This window comes from Salvelinus namaycush, chromosome 14, assembly GCF_016432855.1.
Source record: "Salvelinus namaycush isolate Seneca chromosome 14, SaNama_1.0, whole genome shotgun sequence".
In the NCBI taxonomy this organism is placed as follows: Eukaryota; Metazoa; Chordata; class Actinopteri; order Salmoniformes; family Salmonidae; genus Salvelinus; species Salvelinus namaycush.
The window spans coordinates 33,745,082-33,773,048 of NC_052320.1; the positions used below are offsets into that span (position 1 = coordinate 33,745,082).

At 43.2% G+C, this 27,967-nt stretch overlaps 1 protein-coding gene across 2 annotated transcripts; it reads left to right on the top strand.

Annotated features, from left to right (window-relative positions):
* The first annotated feature begins 156 nt into the window (after nucleotides 1-156).
* LOC120059421 (sodium-coupled neutral amino acid transporter 3-like) lies at nucleotides 157-27,924 on the top strand. 2 transcript variants are annotated; one of them, XM_039008458.1, is made up of 16 exons: nucleotides 157-318; nucleotides 4,882-5,006; nucleotides 6,259-6,334; nucleotides 6,465-6,580; nucleotides 7,459-7,532; nucleotides 7,924-8,016; nucleotides 8,595-8,676; nucleotides 20,493-20,575; nucleotides 20,813-20,871; nucleotides 22,337-22,462; nucleotides 24,175-24,254; nucleotides 24,481-24,581; nucleotides 24,745-24,869; nucleotides 25,569-25,713; nucleotides 25,947-26,050; nucleotides 26,289-27,924. In XM_039008458.1, exons 2-16 carry the CDS (start codon nucleotides 4,948-4,950, stop codon nucleotides 26,391-26,393), a joined length of 1,428 nt encoding a protein of 475 aa, XP_038864386.1. In that variant the 5' UTR covers nucleotides 157-318; nucleotides 4,882-4,947; the 3' UTR covers nucleotides 26,394-27,924. The 2 variants fall into 2 exon arrangements, with proteins under 2 accessions (XP_038864386.1, XP_038864387.1); XM_039008459.1 differs by lacking the exon at nucleotides 157-318 and having other exon boundaries at nucleotides 4,903-5,069.
* The last annotated feature ends 43 nt before the right edge of the window (nucleotides 27,925-27,967 follow it).

The window sequence follows — 27,967 nt, forward strand, 5'->3', positions numbered from 1 at the left end:
TTGTTGTGAGAATATTCCCCTGCATGCCTGTTTTTGACAGCAGAGATAGGAGTGGCCATGTGTGACATCACAAGAAACTTGAGACCATCATTTTGAACAGCCCTCCCTTTTAGTGCTTTTTCCTATACATGTGCTCCCACCCAAATCGTCTCCCTTTCCCCTAAGCAGACACTCTCTGTTCTTTCTTCTTGTCTCTAAACTCAGGCCAATTACAACTGAGAAAAACAACAGCTTGGTCAAGAAAACATATATTTTTCTCAGGACACCCTTCACTATCTCTCTGTCTTCATTGAAACTATACATGTTCTGCATTAGAAGGTAAGAGAACCCAGTCCTTTTTTTCTTCTCTATGTATTGCCATGCCACGTGTGGGTCATATGAAGTACTTTACAAGAAGGGTTAAATACTATGGGAATTTCACTGATCCACATCAGTAAGGTTTGTTGTGAGGTAGCGTTTGTGGAATTTGTCATTATCAGTTGAACTACTTGATTTTCTTGACTTCCACAACATATTGAAGCACTAAAGTCTTTTTTTCATTATTCATGATTGGGAATGTTTTCCTGACCAGTTTCATGTGTGGATTTTTGACTGTTTTTGGTTGTCAGCTTTTGAAGCTTTTAAAAGCCCTTTTATTTCTACCAATATGGATTGAGTAGGTGGGTGTCAAATGACTTGTTGGAAGACTGGTCTGAATATGCCCATTTGGAAAGGTTACAGACAGACACTGTGTGATAGGTCGAGTGAGCTCATGAGAGTAAGGACACCAACTGACAGTGAATTCAGTGGCCACTGTCGCTTTCTTTGTGTGACTGACACTGTATTCAAGAAATTGCTCAGAATAGCAGTTGACTGTTTTGTAATGTGAATCATACAACCCAACACAACAGTATCTTGGATCTTTGTCTGTAAATGCAAAACCCCCTTGACCGAAACGTATGTTTTTATGTTTTTAACAATGGATCTATAATAAACTCTATTGTTATAATGGAGAGAGTGTCTACTGGACAATAGTGTCTAATGGAGTGCCTTCGAATATAGTTGTTTGAGCACAAAACCCCCTTTTCCTCTTTGTCTATAAATACAAAAATCAGTTGATCCTACTGTACCATTGGAGACCTTAATTTATAGCTCTTCCTCAAATAGAATCTCATGACAGAATCTCATACATAGTTTATTTACCCAGTCAATTTTCTTATCCACTAGCCTCGATGTCAAGTGTACAACTACACCTAACTCCAGGACTATTGCTAAAGCATAAAAACCTCTCAATCGGCCAATGGAAAGCAAGAAATTATATTAAGGTTATTACATAATATGTAATGTATACACCGCTTTATTGCACAGAAAAGGGGGATCAGAGGGTGTTTTATGTGCTGCACTCTGCTGCAATATACTTTCCCTATTTACAGGCACATTTGTTTCCCTCACTCACTCAGAAACTCAGCCTTGGTACAGTATCATATAAATAGTTTAATACTAGATACAGTAACAGAGGGAAGTTACCACCATCACAATTGGATGAATCAAAAGCGACAGAGCTATCTAGATAGATTCTCATTCACACAAGACATAGTCAACATATGAATATGTCCCTCAAGGTTTTTAATTTGTACAAAGAGCCCTCTTATTGTCTCTAAGTTTTAGAAAGGCAATGTCTATCCACCTTTCCAAACTAGCGTCACATGGTGGCACTTATTTGTGGGTCCTCTGTTGGCCGAATGCCCGATTCAACAGGTTATACAGGACTTTTTCTTCCCATTACAGATTAGGCTATATGTTTTCTGATAGGTCAGTCAATAATAATAATACATAAGATCAGAAATCTATCTAGTTTTCTTTTTTAGCGAAATCTTAAAACAGCCATTTTATCGGAAATGATAGATGGTTTCCATACCACTCTAATTTTAGACCATTGCATTTTTTACCTGACATCACACAATTGATTTACATTATCAGACATCTTTCTTCACTCAGAGAGGACTTCCTGGCTGTATTGGTTGCCGACCACTATGGCTTCCTAAAATATCCAACATAAACATCAGAAAAAGACTACATTTCAACGAAAGAGCCTTGCGATGTAAATAACGCATACAAAAATAGATGGTGTGTCTGCGCGCTTGCGTGTCTAGGTGTGTGTGCATGTGTGTGAATGGGTCACCAGTGCATGTATGTGTGTGTTTGTTTGTAGTTGTGGTCGTTGGGTGTTGATTTCAACAGAGACATTTTGTGTTGGTGCGAAGTGAGAACCGAGCAGAAAGGCATATTCTGGAGTTTGATTCCAAAAACACAATGCAAGTATGGGCTTGCCCGACAGTTCCCGTTCACTCACAACAAGGTGCCTGTCATAAAAAAAGCATTTGGGTTACGTAAAAAACGTATTTCCAGGGGCTCTTAATGTATTGGAATAGATATAGGGAGTAGGGAGAGATTTAGCAAGGACAAAAATCCCACACGTAACGTAGCAATGTCGAAATGTGAAAAGGAAGAGAGACAGAGAAAGGAATGTTGGTGAAATGGCTGTAGGAACAGCAGACCAACACCTACTGTACTCTAATCTGCAGGAACCAATGGGAGCTGAACACTACCAGAATTTATGTTTGGGAGATTTCTTTCCACTGAACTGGTGTGATTTTACATGTGGCTTTTCTAAATGCTGTTGGGTATTATTGATATAGAAACTAGAGTTGGCCCAAAGGGTAGAATTTAGGTACAATTTACCCATATCAAAGTACTGTACACTTAGTATGGGTCATCATCAGAAGGCACATTCTGAGGGATCATCCAATATATTAGGGTATGTAGGGTGCCCGCTACCTGAATCACCTTTGAAAAGCATGTGATGCATCATGTGATGTCAGAGTGAGTCGAACCATTATCAAAATCGCGTTTGACATGATAGGTTACAAGGCTGAGATCTCCAGCAACTAGTGGGGAGTTGCAGCTGGTAAAAACCTGGACTTGCTCCAAACTGCAACTTGGGAGCCAGTGAGCCACGTATCCATCTCAGGGGTTAGGAAAAATTCTGGCGTGCATATAAATGTGAATTCCAAAGTCCCACATCACTTGTGTTATAAAACACACCTCCCTAGGGTCATTGGATTCAGAAGCGCAACACAGTTTGTAAGAAGCAGTAATGTTTTCTATGGTAAAGGTCAAACAGAAAAGCTTACTTTCAAAAGCACTATCCAAGATATTTAGGTTTTACTTTCATGCCATAATAAAATAGACAGAAATGTTGTGTGGGGGTAGCAAAGAACATTAGTTATGAGTTAATCATAGGACTACATTTTTAAAGTTTCGCTTTCTTTGGCTAGTAAGACCATATGTTTCTGAATGAAAAGACTATTGTCTGTAAATACAGCACACTGAGAACAAAGGTAGCCTAGCTATAAAAATATAATATACGGCCTCCCGGGTGGCGCAGTGGTCTAAGGCACTGCATCGCAGTGCTAACTGCGCCACCAGAGTCTCTGGGTTCGCGCCCAGGCTCTGTCGCAGCCGGCCGCGACCGGGAGGCCCGTGGGGCGACGCACAATTGGCATAGCGTCGTCCGGGTTAGGGAGGGTTTGGCCGGTAGGGATATCCTTGTCTCATCGCACTCCAGCGACTCCTGTGGCGGGTCGGGCGCAGTGCGCGCTAACCAAGGGGGCCAGGTACACGGTGTTTCCTCCGACACATTGGTGCGGCTGGCTTCCGGGTTGGAGGCGCGCTGTGTTAAGAAGCAGTGCGGCTTGGTTGGGTTGTGCTTCGGAGGACGCATGGCTTTCGGACCTTCGTCTCTCCCGAGCCCGTACGGGAGTTGTAGCGATGAGACAAGATAGTAATTACTAGCGATTGGATACCACAAAAATTGGGGAGAAAATGGGATAAAAATTAATAAAAATAAAAAAATAAAAAAAAAATATATATATATATTATATACAACATTGCCTAAGCTGTGAGCCAACACAACTCACTAGGCTTGATAAAGGGCCACATGCCTTATCTTCTTGTATAATTATTTTGTCAATGTATCAGAAGGCGATATGTAAGCAGCCCCGTATGACACTATTTGTTCAGCAAATTGCAATATTTATTGTTTGCCAATTTCGTCTGTACTGACATCAAATCACAGCTGGCACCTCAGTTAGCATAGTGCTGGTATCTTACCCTATGGTAGCCCTGCAGTGGAGAGGGACAAGAGTGAAATCCAAATCGATTAAAAAAGAGACGAATGGCACTCTGGATAAATAAAATCTAGAAAAATAACAGTGAACAACAAAGTCTGTGTTCACAACAGAGTCTGTGTTCACAACAAAGTCTGTGATGACAACACAGTGCTTCCAGGTGTTGGTAATGGATACTGTTATTACGTTTGTTAGCCTCTTCTATTGAAAGGAATTCTATTGGAAGGATTTCAAAAGTAGTCAGACGTCTCATTACTGGCATTGCAACCTGAGCTGTCAAATGAAATGACACATGCAAGGAGAGAGTGGTGCTATAGATTCCACTGGTGGGAAGCAGACATGTGGTCCCATAGTGACAGCAGACACCTTGACAACTCCCACAGTTACCCTAGAGCAGGGCTCTCCAACCCTTTTCCTGGAGAGCTACCTACCCTTGAGTAGGTTTTCGCTCCAACCCAAATTAGCTGGTTGATAAGCTGTATCAGAATAGTTACAACTGGGGTTGGAGTGAAAACCTACTCAAGGGTAGCTCTCCAGGAACAGGGTTGGAGAGCCCAGCCCAAGAGTCTAGGCTTTGCGACGTGCAAATTCCCCAAACCGTTTTCATTGAAGGTCAAACCTGACTATACATTTTTTTGTCTATCATCTTGAATGACATGCAAACGATAACTTGCTCATTTATCTAAGGTCAATCCTCTTTGCTTTGTTTCAGATTGGAACTCTAGCCAGTAAAGAACCATCAGTCACACCCACCCGTCTTTGTATCAGCTAAAACTATATGGAACTCCAAAAGCTATCAAATGGCCTCCACCATGGCTTTGTCCCTTTCGAAGATGGGTATATGTCCTCTTTGACTGCACATATTGCTACCTGGCATGCATGATAATATCTTTCCCCCAGGTGTGTGCATGATAGTATTTTTTTGTGTATTTGTGTTTGTTTTCTGACAAAGAAGACTATTGCCACCCTATAATTACACTCAGTGGCCAGTTTATTAGGTACACCACCCATTCATGAAAATGGTTCGCTCCTACAGAGAGTAAGTCACATGGCCATGGCTTGCTATATAAAGCAGGCAGACATGCATCAAGGCATTCAGTTACTGTTCGATTGAACATTAGAATGGGTAAAACAAGTGACCTACGCGACATTGAGCGTGGTATGATTGTCGGTGCCAGGCGCACCGGTTCCAGTATCTCAGAAACAGCTGGCCTCCTGGGCTTTTCATGCATGAAAGTGTCTAGGGTTTACCAAGAATGGTGCGACAAACAAAAAATATCCAGTCAGCGGCAGTCCTGTGGGCGGAAACAGCTCGTTGATGAGAGGTTGGGGGAGAATCATGCAAGCTAACAGGTGGGCCACAAACAGGCAAATAACGACGTAGTACAACAGCGGTGTGCAGAATGACATCTCGGAACGCACAACTCGTCGGTCCTTGTCACGAATGGGCTATTGTAGCAGACGACCACACCGGGTTCTACTCCTATCAGCTAAAAACAAGAAGAAGTGGCTCCAGTGGGCACACGGTCACCAACACTGGACAATTGAGGAGTGGAAAAACATTGCCTGGTCCTATGAATCCCGTTTCCTGTTGTGTCATCCTGATGACAGAGTCAGGATTTAACTTAAGCTGCACGAGTCCATGGCTCCATCCTGTCTGGTTTCAACGGTATAGGCTGGTGGTGGTGGTGTAATGGTGTGGAGAATGTTTTCTGGCACACGTTAGGTCCCTTGATATCAATTGAGCAAAGTTTCCATGCCCCGAAGGATTCAGATTGTTCAGGAGACAAAGGGGGGTCCGACCCGGTACTAAATGAGTGTACCTAATAAACTGGCCACTGAGTGTATATTATCTATACCTGGAAAAATGCCTGTGAAAACGTGCTTTTCGGAAATACTAGTTTTTACATTTCACCGTTTTTACATTTATGCATTTTAAACATTTAAATGGATACAGTACTCTTTCATGGACAGCATTTTCAAGCACCCAATGGATTATAATGATGCTTGGCTGATTTATGACATTGATAAAACTGAGTGTTGTTTAACCTCAGTGTTTTCTATTTCCTTGGTTTGATTGACATAATAGCATCCCGCAGGCAGAAGAGGAAGAGGAGATGTTACCACATAAGAGTGATGGGACCAAGAAGCCCCAGTTTACAGATGTGAGTATGACGAACTATGGCCACAGGTCTGGAGCCGACAGTCATCGTTTTTATGCTGAGATGTCATGTCATGAAATGTCATTATGAGGAGTTATAACAACTGACATTCATGTATTTGTATCCTTGGCAGTTTGAGGGAAAAACCTCTTTCGGAATGTCCGTCTTTAACCTCAGTAACGCCATCATGGGAAGTGGAATTCTGGGATTGTCATACGCCATGTCAAACACAGGCATCGTTCTCTTTATGTGAGTACAGCAGCACACTCATGTGTGCCGTGTCCCTATGTGATTCCCTGAAGTGACAACAGACAACCCACTGGGCAAAGACGTCAATTCAACGATTATTCCACGTTGGTTGAACGTAAGTTGTTGAAATGACGTGGAAACAACGTTGATTCAACCAGTGTGTGCCCAGTGGGGAATTAGTACACACACACACCCCCACCAAGTTAAATATTAACTTGCCAGGTCAAGATTTGGGGGGAAGGATTATTTATCTCGTGTTTCTTTTTGTCAAAAGGTCACAGATGCAGCTACTCCCAATATGGTTTGATACACACTGTTACTGCATAATACGTTGCAACAATGTTACCAAAACAGTACAGTGGAAAGCTGACAAAAATGTAATTAAAAATAGGCAATATAATATTTGACATTTATGGTCTTTGAATGGTTAAAAGAACAGTGGAGAAGAGTGGTGTGTGTTGGTGTGTCCATATGTAATTTTAATGGTGAGATTTGAGACACATGCAACTTCGAAATCAAATTTCAGGAGTTAAATATAGCTTAGAGTTGGCAGATGAATCACAGCTTGCGTGTGGGCAAACCACATATATGGCTCCCAAGCATGCTTTGCACTTTGGGTTGCTCACATTCATGTCAGGTTCAGGCAGGAGTCAATTTTTTTTTGAATGCTTATGAATAAATAATTTGAGCATTGTCGTTATCAAGTTGCTATCACAGGAGGCCAGTTTCTTCTTCCAGTGTTTACTTCGTAGTAAACTGTTTGATTAATCTGTGAAGAGGTCGGCTACTCATTATTTTAACATTGGATGAAACCACATGAAATCAATTATGTTGTTTACCATTCCAAAATGTCTAAGTCAGTTGTTTGTGCTCCGCAGAATCCTGTTGATATGTATCGCCTGTCTGTCCAGCTACTCGGTTCACCTTCTGCTTAAGAGTGCTGGAGTTGTGGGTGAGTATGTGTCACTAAGGACCAGCCCATGGAATCAAAGACAAATTAGTAGCTGAATCATAGAGTGTATCATAACAAAATGAGAAAGTAAACTTTCTGTGAACAAACTTTCCCTTCACATCTGGACCATTGAAAAACCTGTTGTTTTACCCCTTCACAGAAATACATAGCTTTTTTATAGAGAAAACTAAAGTAGGGATCCACTATATGAACCATGCTGTCTGTAAATTAGTAGTTGTGGGTTTGATTTCCTGCTGGGGTCACATATACTGAAATGTATGCACTATCTGCTGTACGTTGCTTTAGATAAAAGTGTATTCTTATGACATGACAGATAGATTCTGTTCCATTTCTACTCTTTCACAGACTAATGTCTCTTTTGTTGCTTCAGGTATTCGTGCGTATGAACAGCTGGGTTTCCGTGCTTTTGGACACCCAGGAAAAATAGCAGCGGGAGTCATTATAACCTTTCACAACATCGGCGGTAAGTGGCTAGGGGGGCCATGGTCTCATGCTGCTGACACCAAATCCTGACTCTTCCATTAGCATGACACAACAGGAATCAGAATTCGTCGGATCAGGCAATGTTTTTCCACTCCTTAATTGTCCAGTGTTGGTGATCGTGTGCCCCACTCGAACCGCTTCTTCTTGTTTTTAGCTGATAGGAGTGGAACGTGGTATTGTCGTCCAGTGGTGGAAAAAGTACCTAATTGTCATACTTGAGTAAAAGTAAAGATACCTTAATAGAAAATGTCTGTAGGAGCGAACCATTTGTGTGAACGGGTGGTGTACCTAATAAACTGGCCACTGAGTGTATATCCATGTACAGTACTTCCACTAACACATAGTATCTGTTTTGAAAATAACCACAGTGACACATACAAATGCACTCATGGCTTCGCGACACTCATGGATTTCATGGCTCATAAAAGTTTAAGTGGTTCAGGACAGAACTTTTTCCTCCAATGTTTGTGTTTTAAACACAGGTAAATGGGCTTTGTCTGTCGGTTTTCTTTTGAAAATAGAAGTTAACAACTCTGAAATATGTTTAATCCCCTCCAGCAATGTCCAGTTACCTCTTCATTGTGAAGTATGAGTTGCCTCTGGTCATTCAAGCCTTCCTGGGCTTGTCATCGAACACTGGGTAAGTGGAGCAGCACATTTCTTTTTTTGTTTAAAAATAATCTCTATTAAAGTTTTTCACATTTTACAATTAAGCAATAAGGCCCGTGTGGTATATGGCCAATATACCATGGCTAAGGGCTGTTCTTAGGCACGACCCATTGGCCATATACTGCAAACCCCCAAGGTGCCTTATTGCTATTATAAACGGGTTACCAACATAATTAGAGCAGTAAAATAAATGTGTTGTCATACCCGTTGTAAGGGGTGCGTGTTGGTGGCAGGGAAGTCAGGCGCAGGAGAACAAACTTGGTATAAACGGAGTTGTTTAATAAATGCTGACAAAACTCCAAAACAACCAAAATGTACAAAATAACAAAGTGGGTACAAAACCCGTCACACACCAACACTAAATAGCACATCACAAACAAACAAAACAATCTCTGAAAAGGACATGAGGGGAAACAGAGGGTTAAATACACAACATGTAATGAATGGGATTGGAACCAGGTGTGTAGGAAGACAAGACAAAACCAATGGAAAATGAAAAATGTATCAATGATGGCTAGAAGGTCGGTGACGTCGCCCGCCGAACACCACCCGAACAAGGAGAGGGACCGACTTCGGCGGAAGTTGTGACAGTACCCCCCCCCCCCCTGATGCGCTTCTGGAGTCGGCACCGACCTCGGGGACGACCCGGAGGGCGAGGCGCAGGGCGATCCGGATGGAGACGGTGGAAATCTCGCAGCATAGAAGGATCCAACACGTCATCCACCGGAACCCAGCATCTCTCCTCCGGACCATACCCCTCCCAGTCCACGAGGTACTGAAGGCCCCTCGCCCGAACGTCTTGAATTCAGTATGGAACGAACAGAGTATGCCGGGGCCCCCTCGATGTCCAGAGAGGGCGGAGAAACCTCCCGCACCTCAGACTCCTGGATTGGGCCAGCCACCACCGGCCTGAGGAGAGACACATGGAACGAGGGGTTAATGCGGTAATCGGGGGGAAGCTGTAACCTATAACATACCTCGTTCACTCTCCTCAGGACTTTAAATGGCCCCACAAACCGCGGAGCCAGCTTCCGGCAGGGCAGGTGAAGGGGCAGGTTTCGGGTCAAGAGCCAGACCCGATCCCCTGGTGCGAACACCGGGGCCTCACTGCGGTGATGGTCTGCGCCCACTTTCTGGCGCAGCACGGCGCGCTGAAGGTGGACATGAGCAGCGTCCCATGTCTCCTCTGCACGCCGGAACCAGTTGTCCACCGCAGGAGCCTCGGTCTGACTCTGATGCCAAGGAGCCAGAACCGGCTGATACCCCAATACACACTGGAAGGGGATGAGGTTTGTGGAGGAGTGGCGGAGCAAGTTCTGGGCCATCTCTGCCCAGGGCACGAATGCTGCCCACTCCCCCGCCCGGTCCTGGCAATAGGACCTCAGAAACCTACCCACATCCTGGTTTACTCTCTCCACCTGCCCGTTACTCTCGGGTGAAAACCTGAGGTAAGGCTAACCGAGACCCCCAGACGTTCCATGAACGCCTTCCAGACCCTTGACGTGAACTGGGGACCCCGATCAGACACTATATCCTCAGGCACCCCGTAGTGCCGGAAGACGTGTGTAAACAGGGCCTCTGCAGTTTGTAGGGCCGTAGGGAAACCGGGCAAAGGGAGGAGACGACAGGACTTAGAAAAATGATCCACAACAACCAGGATCGTGGTGTTACCCTGTGAAGGTGGAAGATCGGTTAGGAAATCCACCGACAGGTGCGACCACGGCCGTTGTGGAACGGGTAAGGGTTGTAACTTACCTCTGGGCAGGTGTCTAGGAGCCTTGCACTGGGCACACATCGAGCAGAAGGAAACATAAACCCTCTCGTCCTTAGCTAAAGTGGGCCACCAGTACTTCCCACTAAAATAGCGCACCGTCCGACCGATCCCAGGATGACCAGGGGAGGGTGACGTGTGGGCCCAATAGATCAGCCGGTCGTGGACAGCAGACGGAACGTACAGACGCCCAGCTGGACACTGAGGGGGGGGGCAGGCTCTGCACGTGAGGCCCCGCTCAATGTCCGCGTCCAGCTCCCACACTACCGGCGCCACCATACAAGAGGCGGGGAGTATGGGAGTGGGATCCATGGGCCGCTCCTCTGTGTCATACAGCCGGGACAATGCGTCTGCCTTAATGTTCTGGGAGCCTGGTCTGCAAGAAAGGGTCAACACAAAACGGGTGAAAAACATGGCACACCTTGCCTGGCAAGGGTTCAGTCTCCTCGCCGCCCGGATGTACTCCAGATTGTGGTGGTCAGTCCAGATGAGAAAAGGGTGTCTAGCCCCCTCAAGCCAATGTCTCCACGCCTTCAGGGCCTTGACGACAGCCAACAACTCCCGGTCCCCCACGTCATAGTTTCGCACCGCCGGGCTGAGCTTCTTCGAGAAGAAGGCACAAGGGCGGAGCTTTGGTGGCGTACCCGAGCGCTGAGAGAGCACAGCTCCTATCCCAGCCTCGGACGCGTCCACCTCCACTATGAACGCCAAAGAGGGATCTGGATGGGCCAGCACGGGAGCCGAGGTAAACAAAGCCCCCAGGTGACTGAAAGCCCTGTCCGCCTCAGCCGACCACTGCAAGCGCACCGGGCCCCACTTCAGCAATGAAGTAATGGGAGCCGCTACCTGACCAAAACCCCGGTTAAACCTCCGTATTAGTTGGTAAACCCTAAGAATCGCTGCACCTCCTTAACCGTGGTGGTAGTCGGCCAATTACGCACGGCTGCAATGCAGTCACTCTCCATCTCCACCCCTGACGTGGAAATGCGATACCCTAGGAAGGAGACGGACTGTTGGAAGGACAGGCATTTCTCAGCCTTGACATACAGGTCATGCTCCAACAGGCGACCAAGCACTTTGCGCACAAGGGACACATGCTCGGTGCGTGTAGCGGAGTATATCAAAATGTCATCAATATACACCACTACACCCTGCCCATGCAGGTCCCTGAAAATCTCGTCTACAAAAGCTTGGAAGACTGATGGCGCATTCATCAACCCGTACGGCATGACGAGGTACTCATAGTGCCCAGAGGTGGTACTGAAAGCCGTCTTCCCCTCGTCTCCCTCTCGGATACGCACCAGATTGTAAGCACTCCTGAGATCTAGTTTGGTGAAGAAGCGCACCCCGTGCAATGACTCTATCGCTGTGGCTATAGAGTCATTCCATAGCATCCGTCTCCGCCTGTGAGAGGGGATACACGTGACTCCTGGGAAGTGCAGCGTCTACCAGGAGAGCTATCGCACAATCGCCCCGTCGATGAGGTGGTAATTGAGTCGCCTTTTTTTTAGAGAAGGCGAGAGCCAAATCGGGCATATTCAGGGGGAATGCGCACGGTGGAGACCTGGTCTGGACTCTCCACCGTAGTAGCACCAACGGAAACCCCTAACCACATACCTGAGCACTCTTGCGACCACCCCGTGAGAGTCCTCTGTGGCCAAGAAACAGTGGGGTTATGACAAGCTAACCAGGGTAGGCCCAGCACCACGGGAAACGCAGGAGAGTCAATAAGGAAAAGACACATTTTCTCCGTGTGACCCCCCTGCGTCACCATGCCCAAAGGAGCGGTGACCTCCCTAATTAACCCTGAACCTAATGGTCGACTATCTAAGGCGTGAATGGGGAAGGGCACATCCACCGGAACAATGGGGGTCCCCAAACTATGAGCTAACGCTCTATCAATTAATTCCCAGCCGCGCCTGAATCTACGAGCGCCTTATGCTGGGAATGCGAGGAAAAACTCAGGAAAAGTGACAGACACAAACATATGTGCAACAGAGGACTCTGGGTGAGAATGGTGCCAGCTCACCTGGGGTGACGCCAGAGCGCCCTGCCTGCTGCCTCGATTCCCAGAGGAACACACCCGGCACCAACCAGCAGTGTGACCTCTGCGGCCACAGATGGTGCACGAGCGGAACCCCCTCTGGTCTCCCTGCACACCGCCCCTCCCAGCTCCATGGGTATCGGAGAGGGGGTGCGGAAGGATGGAACCACCAGACGCCGATCTGGACAACTGCGAGTAGCCAGCAGGTTGTCCAGCCGGATGGACAGGTCCACCAGCTGGTCGAAAGTGAGGGTGGTGTCTCTGCAGGCCAGCTCCCGACGGACGTTCTCGCGCAGACTGCAGCGGTAGTGGTCGATCAGAGCCCTGTTGTTCCATCCCGCGCCGGCAGCCAGGGTCCTAAACTGCAGGGCAAACTCCTGGGTGCTACTCGTCTCCTGCCTCAGATGGTAGAGGCGCTCACCTACCGCTCTGCCCTCGGGCGGGTGGTCGAAGACTGCCCGGAACTCCTCAAAATGGTCCAACGGGTGAGCGCCTCTACCATTGAGGAGAACTCCATGTGAACTCCTCCAAATGGTCCAACGCCGCATCTCCCTCTCTCCATACGGCGTTGGCCCACTCCAGGGCTTTCCCGGTGAGGCACGAGATGAGGGCGGACACCCTCTCACGGTCTGATGGAGCTGGGTGAACCGTGGCCAGATAGAGGTTTAGTTGGAGGAGGAAACCCTGGCAGTTGGCAGCACCCCCGTCGTACTCCTGTGGCATGGAGAGACGGATCCCACTGGGTTCAGGCGGGAAAGGGGTGCTCAGGATAGACCCCGGTTGTGCTGGTGGAGGCGCTGGAAGAACTCCCAGTCTCTCCCAGCGGTCCATTGTCTGGACAACGCGATCCATGGCGGCGCCCAGATGGTAAAGCATTTCCGCATGCTCCTGGACGCGCTCCTCCACCTCCATGGCCGGGGTACCTTCTCCTGCTGACTCCATAGGTGGTCAGAGATTCTGTAAGGGGTGCGTGTTGGTAGCAGGGAAGTCAGGTGCAGGAGAACGAACTTGGTATAAACGGAGTTGTTTAATAAATGCTGACAAAACTCCAAAACAACCAAAATTTACAAAATAACAAAGTGGGTACAAAAACCGAATCACACCAACACTAAATAGCACATCACATACAAACAAAACAAACTTTAACAAGGACATGAGGGGAAACAGAGGGTTAAATACACAACATGTAATGAATGGGATTGGAACCAGGTGTGTAGGAAGACAAGACAAAACCAAATGGAAATGAAAAATGGATCAATGATGGCTAGAAGGTCGGTGACATCGACCGCAGAACATCACCCGAACAAGGAGAGGGACCGACTTCGGCGGAAGTCGTGACACCCGTGGTATACAGTCTGATATACCACGGCTGTCAGCCAATCAGCATTCAGGGCTTGAACCACCCAGTTTGTAATCATAAATAATTCACACAAATACAAATAAACTTTCACATCAATGTATTTGAGTTCACAATTACATAACATGATTTACAGATTTAATAGTATCCATGGAAGTTTTTTGGAGTCCATCATATTTCTTATTTTTTTATTACATTTTTATTTGTAAAAAAATTAATATAAATAGTGTTTGAGCAAAAAAATGGTTTTATAAACTTATAGGCATCTTGTCTTCCAAATTGTACTTTTCACAATGCATTGTCCACAATTATTGTCCACAATATTTGTTTAGTAATGTCAATGCATAATATTGTCCACCATCCTTCTTTAGTAATGTCATCCATGTGAATATTGAAGACGGACTTGGGATTTATACATAGGCCTACATCATAATTCTCATCAGATTCCATATTTCTTTAGTTTTGTAGTATTTCACTAAAAGGTGTTATATTTTCTTCATCATGACAAAACAATTCCACTTTACTACAGCACGCACTGGTAAACGTCGTACTGAAATCAACCAGGCAGGATCTCTGACATTTTCTGACATTTGCGCACAGAGTAGATTTTTTAAAACATTATTTTGTATCTGCATGGAAGCCCATTCCCGCCACCCACATTTTTTTATCTGACTACAAGTTATGAGATAGAAAGTCATAATTATGAGATAGTAAGTCATTATTATGAGATAGGTAAGTCATAATAATGAGATAGTACGTCATAATAATGAGATAGTACGTCATTATTATGAGATAGTAAGTCATTATTATGAGATACAGTTGAACTCGGAAGTTTACATGCACTTAGGTTGGAGTCATTAAAACAAGTTTTTCAAATACTCCACAAATTTCTTGTTAACCAACTATAGTTTTGGAAAGTCGGTTAGGACATCTACTTTGTGCATGACACAAGTCATTTTTCCAACAATTGTTTACTGACAGATTATTTCACTTATAATTCGCTGTATCACAATTCTAGTGGGTCAGAAGTTTACATACACTAAGTTGACTGTGCCTTTAAACAGCTTGGAAAATTCCTGAAAATTATGTCATGGCTTTAGAAGCTTTTGATAGGCTAATTTACATAATTTGAGTCAATTGGAGGTGTACCTGTACCTGCCTCTTGATTTTCCCATGATGTCAAGCAAAAAGTAATCGGCCAAGACCGCAGAAAAAAATGTGTAGACCTGGTTCATCCTTGGGAGCAATTTACAAACGCATGAAGGTACCACGTTCGTCTGTACAAACAATAGTACGCAAGTATAAACAACATGGGACCACACAGCCGTCATACCACTCAGGAAGGAGACACGTTCTGTCTCCTAGAGATGAACGTACTTTGGTGTGAAAAGTGCAAGTCAATCCCAGAACAACAGCAAAGGACCTTGTGAAGATGCTGGAGGAAACAGGTACAAAAGCATCTATATCCACAGTAAAACAAGTCCTATATCGACATAACCTGACAGGCCGCTCAGCAAGGAAGAAGCCTCTGCTCCAAAACCGCCATAAAAAAGCCAGACTACAGTTTGCAACTGCACATGGGACAAAGATTGTACTTTTTGGAGAAATGTCCTCTGGTCTGATGAAACAAAAATATAACTGTTTGGCCATAATGACCATTGTTATGTTTGGAGGAAAAAGGGGGATCTTGCAAGCCGAAGAACACCATCCCAGCTGTGAAGCACGGGGGTGGCAGCATCATGTTGTGAGGGTGCTTTGCTGCAGGAGTGACATGTGCACTTCACAAAATAGATGGCATCGTGAGGTAGGAAAATGATGTGGATATATTGAAGCAACATCTCAAGACAGTCAGAAAGTTAAAGCTTGGTCGCAAATGGGTCTTCCAAATGGACAATGACCCCAAGCATACTTCCAAACTTGTGGCAAAATGGCTTAAGGACAACAAAGTCAAGGTATTGGAGTGGCCATCACAAAGCCCTGACCTCAATCCTATAGAAAATGTGTGGGCATAACTGAGCATAACTGGGCATAACTGAAAAAGTGTGTGCGAGTGTGTGCGAGCAAGGAGGCCTACAAAACCTGACTCAGTTACACCAGCTCTGTCAGGAGGAATGGGCCAAAACTCACCCAACTTATTGTGGGAAGCGTGTGGAAGGCTACCCGAAACGTTTGACCCAAGTTAAACAATGTATGTAAACTTCTGACCCACTGGGAATGTGATGAAAGAAATAAAAGCTGAAATAAATCATTCTCTCTACTATTATTCTGACATTTCACATTCTTAAAATAAAGTGGTGATCCTAACTGACCTAAAACAGGGAATTTTTACTAGGATTAAATGTCAGGAATTATGAAAAATTGAGTTTAAATGTATTTGGCTAAGGTGTATGTAAACCTCCGACTTCAACTGTATGTAAGTCATAACAATGAGATAGTAAGTCATTATTATGAGATAGTAAGTCATTATTATAGGTCGACTGCAGGGCAATCTGGGATTCAAACATTAACGGCATTATCATTTGTCAAGCCCTGACCTTAGAGATCCTTTTTATGTCTCTATTTGGTTTGGTCAGGGTGTGACTTGGGGTGGGTATTCTATGTTCTTTCGTTCTATTATTTGTATTTCTATGTTTTGGCCGGGTAGGGTTCTCAATCAGGGACAGCTGTCTATCGTTGTCTCTGATTGAGAACCATACTTAGGTAGCCCTTTTTCCCACCTGTCTTTGTGGGAAGTTGACTTTGTTTGTGGCACTTAGCCTTAAGCTTCACGGTTTGTTTATTGTTTTTGTCGGCGTCATAATAATAATAAAGTAATATGTACGCTGACGACGCACCACCTTGGTCTACTTCATTCAACAGCCGTGACATCATTAAAGCATTATCCCCACACTTTATTTGGTAAACAGCTGAGGAATGACTTAGTAACTCATAATTATGAATTAGTAACTCATCATTAGATACTATCTCATAATAATGACTTACTATCTTATACTTATGACTTGCTATCTCATAACTCGTAATCAGATGTTCTTGTTTAGGTGGTGGGAACAGGCTTTCATATAGGTATGCCACTTCAAAACCATATAATTAATCAGATATCACTTTGTAAATAGACTGTTCAAGTTAATATTTAAATGTCTGAAATTGTCTGAGATATCCGATCAATAGGTTCTGTCACCGTATTAAAATAAACCACATATACTATAATTACTGAATCGAAATTGAGCTCATGTGCATCCTGTTTCCATTGATCATCCTTGAGATGTTTCAACAACTTGATTGGAGTCCACCTGTGGTAAATTCAATTGATTGGACATGATTTGGAAAGGCACACACCTCTAAAAATAAGGTCCTACAGTTGACAGTGCATGTCAGACAAAAACGAAGCCATGAGGATGAAGGAATTGTCCGTAGAGCTCCGAGACACAATTGTTTTGAGGCACAGATCTGGGGAAGGGTACCAAAACATTTCTGCAGCATTGAAGGTCCCCATGAACACAGTGGCCTCCATCATTCTTAAATGGAAGAAGTTTGGAACCACCAAGACTCTTCCTTGAGCCAAACTGAGCAATCGGGGGAGAAGGGCCTTGGTCAGGGAGGTGACCAAGAACCCAATGATCACTCATTGGGTTCACCCATTGAGATTCTCTGTGGAGATGGGAGAACCTTCCAGAACCTTCCAGAAGGACAACCATCTCTGCAGCACTCCACCAATCAGGCCTTTATGGTTGAGTGGCCAGACGGAAGCCACTCCTCAGTAAAAGCCACATAACAACCCGCTTGGAGTTTGCCTAAAGGCTCTAAAGGACTCTCAGACCATGAGAAACAAGATTCTCTGGTCTGATGAAACCAAGATTGAAGTCTTTGGCCTGAATCCCAAGCGTCACATCTGGAGGAAACCTAGTACCATCCCTACGGTGGCAGCATCATGCTGTGGGGATGTTTTTCAGCGGCAGTGACTGGGAGACTTGTCAGGATTGAGGGAAAGATGAACGGAGAGATTCTTGATGAAAACCTGCTCCAGAGCGCTCAGGACCTCGAACTGGGGCGAAGGTTCACCTTCCAGCAGGACAACGACCCTAAGCACACAGCCAGGACAATGCAGAAGTGGTTTCGGGACAAGTCTCTGAATGCAAGTAATTGGTTCCCCATTAATCACGCCATCCCTTCACATGGTTTAAGAATAGGTAAAGACACATTCACATATGAAGACAATGTTCCATCCTGTCCTCTTCCCTTTCTGATATTCTGCATAGCACCAAGGACATGTGAAAGACAAGCCTGTCCTTTCCCCTCTCTGGGCCCCAAGTGACTGAGCCCCAGCTGAGGGAAAAGTGCAACTGCCAACACCAGAGTCCGAAGGGATACATTCTAATAACAAGTATATCACATAAGCATATTATGCAGATAAGACATCTTAATTATCTATGTTACACAACTAATTCTGATTCATCCGCCACAAACGTAACAAAATGTTGACATGTTGAAAAAAAAATCTTATTTGCATCAGATGCTGTGTATACATTTATCACTCTTAATTTCGTTCCTCTAAAGATGTACTCCAATATCAAATCATCATTGTCTACAAAGTCTGTTTTTCTAAATTATTTTCGATTATTTACTTACCCTCTGCTGGGGATTTGGTTTCTCAGCCTGGTCTCATAGACTAGACGTAACATAGTAAATGTTAATCCAAGACACTGAAATTAGTAGGGTTATTGGTAGGGGTGGATAGCTAACATTAGCCACAACAAATAGTAATTCGTAACATATCATACATTTTGCAAATTTGTAACATATTGTACGTATTGCAATTCACAACATATTGTACGAATTGTCATTTGTAACACATCATACGAAATGATTGATGGACATCCACAAATTAATACATACCATACGAAACGTAACATATTATACTAAATGGAGTGTCTCAGATGTACTTTTACTGTGTTCCATCTACCCCTGTGGTTTCTCATCTTTCTTCTTAACTTGGTTTTAGATTGAGAAGTGAGAAGTGTGAACGGTGTTTCACTCCACCTGCTTGAGCGGTGTGGGGAACTAGCTCTGGGGGGAAGGGAGCAGAGGGGCGGGGGCAGGGGGAAAGGGAATCGTCCTCTTCTCTCTCTCTTTTCGGGGGTCGGGTAATTAGTACTGAAGTCTGACTCGCTCTCGTCCTCAAAGGAGTTCCTCACTCTCTCTGTGGCTGAACTTGGAGGATTGGATACTCTCGCCGACACCTTCCTCGGAGATCTGGTCGCCTTCACTCTTGGATTCAGCTCCCTCGGCTTCTCTCTCATTCACTGGCACCTGTCTCTCAGCTGCGCTCGGACCTGTCGAGCGATGGAACTCGTTGTCGGGGTCGGTGGCTCTGTCTCTGTCTCCTCTTCTGGCTCTTCCTCTGGGCTGGATTGTGGACCAACCTTCACTTTGTAGGCATAAGACTGGGGACACTTGAAGAAGTCATGGCCCTCTTTTACACACAGGGTGCACTTGCTTGTAGACTCACATACCCTGGATTTGTGTCTAAGATCTCCACATCTCCAACACTTCACCTCTGGGCATTCCTTGTCCTGATGGTCTAGCCCCTGGCAGATGTAACAATGAGGGGCCTGTCCAGGGCAGATCTTCCTCTTGTATGGGCCTAGGGAGATTGAGTTACGGATTGTTATCAAATGCCCACTTGTTGTTTCGCGCACGTGCACTTTGTACTTGCGTACTCCATACCATATCCCAAACTTATCCACAGGTTTTAATGAAGGTTGTAAAACAGTGAAGTACCTGTTTGGAAACATTTCGACATTGTGATTTGGAACTCTTCCCGTCCAGAACTTTCAAAGACCATCTTGACGTCCAGCTCTTTCCACTTTGCGGCCGCCTCTTGGGCTGACTGGACTTCTAGAAAGAAACGTAATGGGGGTTGTTCCTCTAAATTTCTCCTGTTCGGCAGCGCAATGATATAGTAAATATTGAGATCAAATGTTTCAAATGAGGTGACAGTACAGAATGTCACCTTTTTATTTGAGGGTATTTTCATACATATCTGTTTTACTGTTTAGAAATGAAAGCACTTTATGTATCTAGTCTGAAGGTGTCATAAGTATTTGGACAAAGTCACTTATATGTGTACTGGTATTAAAGTAGTCAAAAGTTTAGCATTTGATCCCATATTCCTAGCACACAATAACTACATCAATCGTGTATTATTTTGGTTGTGTTTCAGATTATGTTGTGCCCAATAGAAATTAATGGTAAATAATGTATTGTGTCATTATGGAGTCACTTTTATTGTAAATAAGAATGTAATATGTTTCTGAACACTTCTACATTAATGTGGATGCTACCATGATTATGGATAATCTTGAATGAATCGTGAATAATGATGAGTGAGAAAGTTACAGAGGCATAAATATTATCCCCCCCCCAAAAATGCAAACGTCCCCTGTTATTGGTAATGGTGAGAGGTTAGTAAAAGCCAATCTATTTCTCCCTTAGATTAAATCAATTGCCCCTAAACAGTATGTTTTCTACATAGTCTACATTGCACGCCTTAATGAAACTAGAAGTAACTAACTTTTGTGTCTGGCTGTGTTTTTTTATTTTTATGTTTTAAACTAGAGAGTGGTTCCTGAACGGGAATTACCTCATCATCATCGTCAGTGTGTGCGTCATCCTTCCACTTGCCCTGATGAGACAATTGGGTATGTGACTGATCTCATCATGAACTTCGACCTTTCATAATGGCCGCTAATGACCTCTATGTCTGTCAATCATTCAATCAGCACCTCTTGATTCATATATTCATAAAACAATGTGTATCTGTTTAGGACCTATTTTAGGTCAGGAGCAGACGTGTTCTGGAAACCAAACATTGTCAGCTGGGCTGTGGGACGGTTGTTGTTTTTGTTGTAGTAACAATCCTTGACTGCATCTTGCAGGGTATTTGGGCTACACCAGTGGCTTCTCCCTCACCTGCATGGTCTTCTTCCTTTCCTCGGTGAGTGACTTTTTGATGACATCTGACGACAGATGTCTATGTTGTATTATTATATTACACTATATATTATACCAACAATCATACATTTCAATGTTAAACTAATACTGCATATGCTTTTCACCATTTGGGAAATTAAATCTCTCCTGGTGATTGTCTGTTTTAGTGTTTCTTTACCCTTGTTAATGTGCTAGATGTGTTCATAGTGTTCACAGCTTATCATAGGACATGACTAACGACTGTGATTCTAATGTGCCCTTGATAATTTATGAGGAGATATTTTTATCTTGTGCCACTCTACCTCGCATGACATTTCATGTGAGCTCCTGTTTCCTATACTCACTGCCAGCCAGGCCTTGTTGGGGAAATTTGCTAACAACATGGATACAGGTGTAGGATCTTAATTTGAGCCAGTTTGCTACTGCAGGAAAATACTGCACCAACAGGAAATTTGAAGTATTATGTGGATTATAGTGAATGACCATTTTTGTGGGAGTTGATACATTTTTCATAAGGGAAAATGTAGTCTGAAATTTCAAAGTGGAAATTACAAATGTCATTAGCCTTTTTAAACGTCAAGTTTTACATTTCCTGCATTGCAAATTGAGATCCTACATCTGTAAGTTAACCTTCTGAAATAGGTAATTATCTAATTATGTTGACATACAAGGAAAAAGGGGGGCAACATTATAAATGAACCATATTCGTCCCAATAATTATTTAGATATTGTCAAATCTATACCTCAACAATTGCTGATACTATTCATGTAATGAATACTCAGGGAGAAAAAGGTGTAGATTCACACGAAGAGCGCGGTAGGTGTTTATTTCCCCTTCGCAGAATACAGGAATCATGGTCATACACAGGTAGGGGAATCAAAACTAGGACAGAAGGCTATAACTGGTTCTCACAAATGAGCTAGGAAAAGGCTTAGTAGAGTCAAAATTAACAATACCTCACAAAGGCACAAACAGAATGAACTGAACTAAATAAGGAGCTGATGAGCCCAGGTGAGTAACTAACACAGGTGAAATCAATGAACAAAAATGAAAGACAGGGCTATGTTGAGGAACACAAAGAAGCAGGGCTACGTTCAAGAACACAACGAAACAGAACACAAGGTTGACTAAGAAAATAAATACAGAACCTTACAATTCAAGGTTGCTTGAATAATTGAGCACAATCCTAGATTACACTATTGTGCATGTTGCTGATGCAGTTCTGGGCATTAACAAGATACTTTTTAAAATGCTGCAGAAAGGTACATTAATAATGTAACAAATTCTATCGTTGAACTTGATCAATTAACCGAAGGAGGAATGAGGCTTGGGACAGGAATTCACAAATTAACCAGAGATACAGTATGTCATCATGGTTGTCAGTGATAGAGGGTCAAGCTGTTCCGCTAACTCTGACAGCTCAGCTTCTTTCTTTCTTTCTCCCTCTATCTCTTTCTCTATCTCAAAGGTCATATACAAGAAGTTCAACATCCCCTGTCCCCTGGTGCCATATGGCAGAAATCACACAACAATCATCAACACCACCGTGGAAGAGGGACAGTGCGAAGGCAGAATGTTCACCATCAACCAGGAGGTTAGGAAATTAAGTGTTTACGGCACTGCTACACAAATATCAGTTCAAATATAATTGTTTGTGTTTATTCCACATCACCTCTGCTCTTAGGTTCTTACTGTGTTAAGACCACATAAGGTTAGGAGCTATTTGCAGTTGGAGCAGAGGTCATTCAATATTATAATGACATGATATCATGTTACTGCCGGGCAGGGCTGGGTAGGTTACTTTCTAAATGTAATCCATTACAGTTACTTGTTACCTGTCCAAAATTGTAATCAGTAATGTAACTTTTGGATTACCCAATCTCAGTAACGTAATCTGATTACATTCAGTTACTTTTAGATTACTTTCCCCTTTAGAAGAAGACAAAAATGTATGTTACCAATTAAATTATATTTATTGCAGGATAAATCAATCTCAAAGTTTACATAGCTGGCCATATATGGATGTTCAATTTTACTTTATGGGTTGATTATGTAGGCTTCTTTTAACCCATCGCTTTCTACTACATATAATACAATAATATTATGTATTTACATTAAAAACCAAAGTCTATCAGAATTCCTGTCATTCCAATAAATGTTATACCCCTTGATCTGCAAGAATAGGACTCGGAAATATAGATTAGCCAACTGGTTTTATCTAAGCATGACCCCAAAACTAAGGACTTATTAGCCAGCCCCACTCTGTTGTTTATGATTTTGTTGTCATGGAGGACTGATTGGGCTCATTGATTTCGAGTTGAAAAAGAAATGCTGGAATGGCATGCTTTGAGCACTACTGAAAAGTGCTAATTACATATGAAAAATGAATGCCATATGCTGCATTTGCTATAGGCCTATTGTTTACCTTTTTGTTGGTGACAATTTGATATCTTGATCATATGCAGCTGTTTAAATGACAAATCCACAGATGAAACAATAACAAAACGGTCGCCCCGCCTCTGTTTTGGTAAAAAGCTGAGGGATGGGCCTGGAGAAATGTAACCACTCTCAGATTAATAGACAGAGCTATGGATGCAAGGACTGACCATCCATGATATAAAAAATATTGTTTTAACCATGTTATGAGGCTATACAGTGTTTACAAACATTGGAGTAATACAAGCTTATATTTTGGGTTCTCATGGAGTGTGACAGTTGAACTAAACTCGCATTTATAAGTTATATTCTTCAACAATCAATGGATATATATACAGTACCAGTCAAAAGTTTAGACACATCTACTCATTGAAGGGATTTTCTTTATTTTTACTATTTTCTACATTGTAGAATAATAGTGAAGACATCAAAACTATGAAATAACACATTTGGAATCATGTAGTAACCAAAAAATGTTACGCAAATCCAAATATATTTTATATTTGAGATTCTTCAAATTAGCCACCCTTTGCCTTGATGACAGCTTTGCACACTCTTGGCATTCTCTCATTGAGAAAACAGAAGTGTCAAAGTTTTTTTTCCCACAAACATCCTTTCTGAATTTAAAAGTAATCATCTAGTTTTTCAAAAGTATCTGTAATCGGATTATAATATTCTTGCTGGTAACGGATTACAGTTACTGTTTTTTGGTAATCCATTTCTCCCCAACCCTGCTGCCCGGACAAGTGCTTGTCCATGTGTTTTGAGGCAGAGCCAGTGTGGCACAATTATCCACACAGTCTTGTGAGTTTCCTCAAACACTCCTCATACGACACCTCTAATTTTAGTTAACCTTTATATGGTTTTCAGACGGCGTATACCATCCCCATCTTAGCGTTCGCCTTTGTTTGTCACCCCGAGGTGCTTCCCATCTACACTGAACTGAAAAAGTAAGTCGCTAAAACTCCCAATTAGCTCCCTTCATAAACACCATAGCATGCTGGGATGACAGCCTTTATCTTTCTTTACTGATACTCATTTGCAGTACAATACATACGCATGTACCTACACCTGTTGGCTTTTGATTAAATCAAGGGTCATTTTTTATGTAATAAATGTAATATCATTACTGTACCTCATTAATTGAAAAAAAAACTGCTTTCTTTTCCACCAAAGTGCCACCAAGAGGCGTATGCAGGGTATTGCTAATGTGTCCATCATGGGCATGTTCGTCATGTACCTCCTCACCGCCATTTTTGGTTACCTCACCTTCTACGGTAAGACCAGGGCTTCGAGAGGGCTTTAGTTGTATACAATCTACAGAAAAAAAGAATGATTTTAGTATTTCAAATGATACTCAATTTGTGTGTGTGCATGTGTGCATGCGTGTTTGTGTGCGTGCGTGTGTGTATGCGTGTTTGCGTATATATGTTTATGTAGTGAACACAGAATCTGAGCTCCTGCACACCTACAGCAAAGTGGACCCTCTGGACACACTTATCCTGTGTGTGCGTGTGGCCGTACTGGTGGCAGTCACCCTTACTGTCCCTGTGGTTCTCTTCCCTGTAAGAGCCTCCTCTCATAAGCTCTAATTACATACTCAAATTACTGTATTTCTAAAGACACTTCAAGTGGTTTTCATTTCAAACATGGTTTGCATTTTAAAACCGACATAGCCTTGATGTACAGGTAACTGCCAAAATAAAGGAAACACCAACATACATTGTCTTAGTAGGGTGTTGGGCCAACACGAGCAGAACAGCTTCAATGCGCCTTGACATAGATTCAACAACTGTCTGGAACTCTATTGCATGAGAAATTCCATAATTTGGTGTTTTGTTGATGGTGGTGGAAAACGCTGTCTCAGGCGCCGCTCCAGAATCTTCCATAAGTGTTCAATTGGATTGAGATCTGGTGACTGACACGCGCACACACACACACACACACACACTCACACACACACACACACACACACACACACACACACTCTCTCCCTATGCTCCTATGTGTGAAAGCACCTGCTTTTAATATAATTTGTATCCTTCATTTACTCAGTTGTTTCCTTTATTTTGGCAGTTACTTTTATATCCATTTCACTCTAAATGTTAACCTATTGTGTCACACAGAATAGCTGATGCCAGATTGTACATTCTACATTCTGTTCATTTAGATTGACTTTACACATACCTCGTAACTTGACAGCCATGTTTCAAGTTTCACCCTAGACACTCCTCTGAGTCTTCTCTGTTGTGTATGGTTTCCAGATTCGCAGAGCCATTCTCCAGCTCCTGTTCCCAGCGAAACCCTTCCATTGGGCACGCCACATCACCATCGCCCTGTGTCTCCTCTTCGTGGTCAACGTACTCGTCATCCTTGTGCCCAACATCCGAGACATCTTTGGCATCATTGGTGAGACTTATATATTCATGAATATAGACTACTACAGTTCTTGCCGTCCAGCCTCCGATGCTCATTCTCTCCATACTCACAAACCAACCAGACACACTGTACCATGTTTCATCATCATCATCCTTATTAACACTATGGGAAGGAAGACCTTCATATTGACATTATATATTACAAATGCCTCATACAAGAGTACTTACCAGTGGAACAACTCATTGTCTCCTTTATCTGTCCAGGGGCCACCACTGCACCTAGCCTGATCTTCATTCTCCCAGGATTATTCTACATCCGCATTGTTCCCACTGAACAAGAACCAATGAAGTCAAGACCAAAGATCACAGTAGGTCTTCACATCATTCATACATTTTCCTTCCATTGTCTAGACACGTTTGTTAAAACTCCCCACACAATCCCCAGGTTTTGGCACCATATAGCATGACCCTTTCGCTACAGTTTGGAGTGGGTGGGTGGTATCACAATGGGTGCCAGTAAAAACATCCTAAACCCGGGTTTGGGTGGAGATTTTTAACAACATGAATGACTTTAAGGCAAATTCCAACAACTCTGGCTGGTTTCAGGCTGCCTGTTTCACAGCCATGGGCTTCATCTTCATGTCAATAAGCCTGACATTCATCATCATTGACTGGACGACCGGAGAGAAACGAGCTGGAGGTGGACATTAGAGCACATCCATTGACGATAAGGGTCCAAACGCCACACAGCAGCACGCCCTGTCGCCGTGCCACTTCTCAATCCCGTCTGGATTGTAAGAAGGATCAAACACCGTCGAAATGCTGGACCCACATGATCATGAGTCTTACCATACCACCCCAATGGTAAGACCATTTCCCCACCAATTCAAATCAAATGGACATGCTACACTTCAATGGAGGCGAGTCTTTGAGGAACCCAGTGATGTCACTTTCTTTGTGGTAGGAGTTCTAGGCAGTGTCAGAGGAGCTGACGAGGGTGTTGCCTGTGGAAACCCCTAAACCACTACTTGCTGCCTGTGTCAAAAGCCATTAAAAAAGTGACAGAGATAGAAGAGGGGAAGGGTTAATTTTCTCTATGCAAGGGGACTTGATCTCTTGAACAGTCAGTCCTTAGCTACCCAACTGCCAAACAATTCACCCCAGGTTCGTTTCTCGATCAAATATCGGCTGTGGTTTAATCAACCAGCTTTAAGGAGAAGAAAATGTTCTTCTAAAAGGGATTTACTTTTATGTCATTACCCTGTTTGTGAAACCCTAGATTTGGTTGTTGAACGTCATTTCAGCAAAATTTGTTGAGGTAATTGACCGAGTTGTGGGACTGGTAGTGTCCAGTTTTTTTCTCAGAAGCTGCAGACCATAATAAACCAAATGAGCCAAGAATGATAAATTAAACACTTTTCTGTATGGTTTACCTATTTATATTTTATCATGTTGCTTCATGCCAAATAATGTATTTACTCAAATGTTCCAGTTACCATGGAGCAACCAGTCTTTTCTGTATCTCTATTAGAATGAGAAAGATATAGTTAATATTTTTAGCTATCTAATTTCATCATTCTGTAGAATCAGTCTCTTCAAGATATTGCAAGTTTGGCTTTGAAATCTGTTGGACACTATGTCTTCAATTTGGTATCCCATCTAGTCTTCACCACAATATTCAGAACAATGACATGACACGTTTCAAAACACATAATGAGCATAGTGAACAAAACAACTGTGAACCCAAAATACTTTGTATAGTATAATTATCATACGTTCTCCTTTTGTGAAAAAGTTTTATGCTGGTGTTATGCAAATAGGGAATCTGCAATAATGTCTCTGTATATTTGACATCCAACAAAGCAATGAGGCAATAATGAAGAAGCGAGTGCCATATAAACTGAATGATGACATTCAGCTGTGTCTTATTTGACATGTATAGTCTGTGCAAATGTTCAGTTCATGTCCCTGCTTATAATGATTTGTATAGTGGAGACTGAGGTCAAATATTGACATACAAGCAATAGTTAATGTGGTGCAAGAGGATCTCGGAGCCCATTTGGGTGGCTGAATGCTTGTTAAGGAAGGACACGGCTGAGTGTCTTGGAGACATCGTTACAAAAAGGTGATAGCTTTTTGTAATGTCACCAGCCTACCGTCTGTTGCTAAGCACATTTTGTGTTTGACATGGCACCATTGTCAATTATATTCTATTTTCAATAAAGACGAATGGTTGTCAGTATTCATTGAGACGTCTTTACTGTGATCTGCATGCTCTATGTCTT

Excerpts from the sequence above, each read along its gene's own strand:
- LOC120059421 (XM_039008458.1), top strand. The coding sequence starts at position 4,948 with ATGGAACTCCAAAAGCTATCAAATGGCCTCCACCATGGCTTTGTCCCT. Across the intron at positions 7,533-7,923 it reads TAAGAGTGCTGGAGTTGTGG|GTATTCGTGCGTATGAACAG; the intron begins GTGAGTATGTGT and ends TTGTTGCTTCAG. Across the intron at positions 20,576-20,812 it reads TGCCCTGATGAGACAATTGG|GGTATTTGGGCTACACCAGT; the intron begins GTATGTGACTGA and ends TGCATCTTGCAG.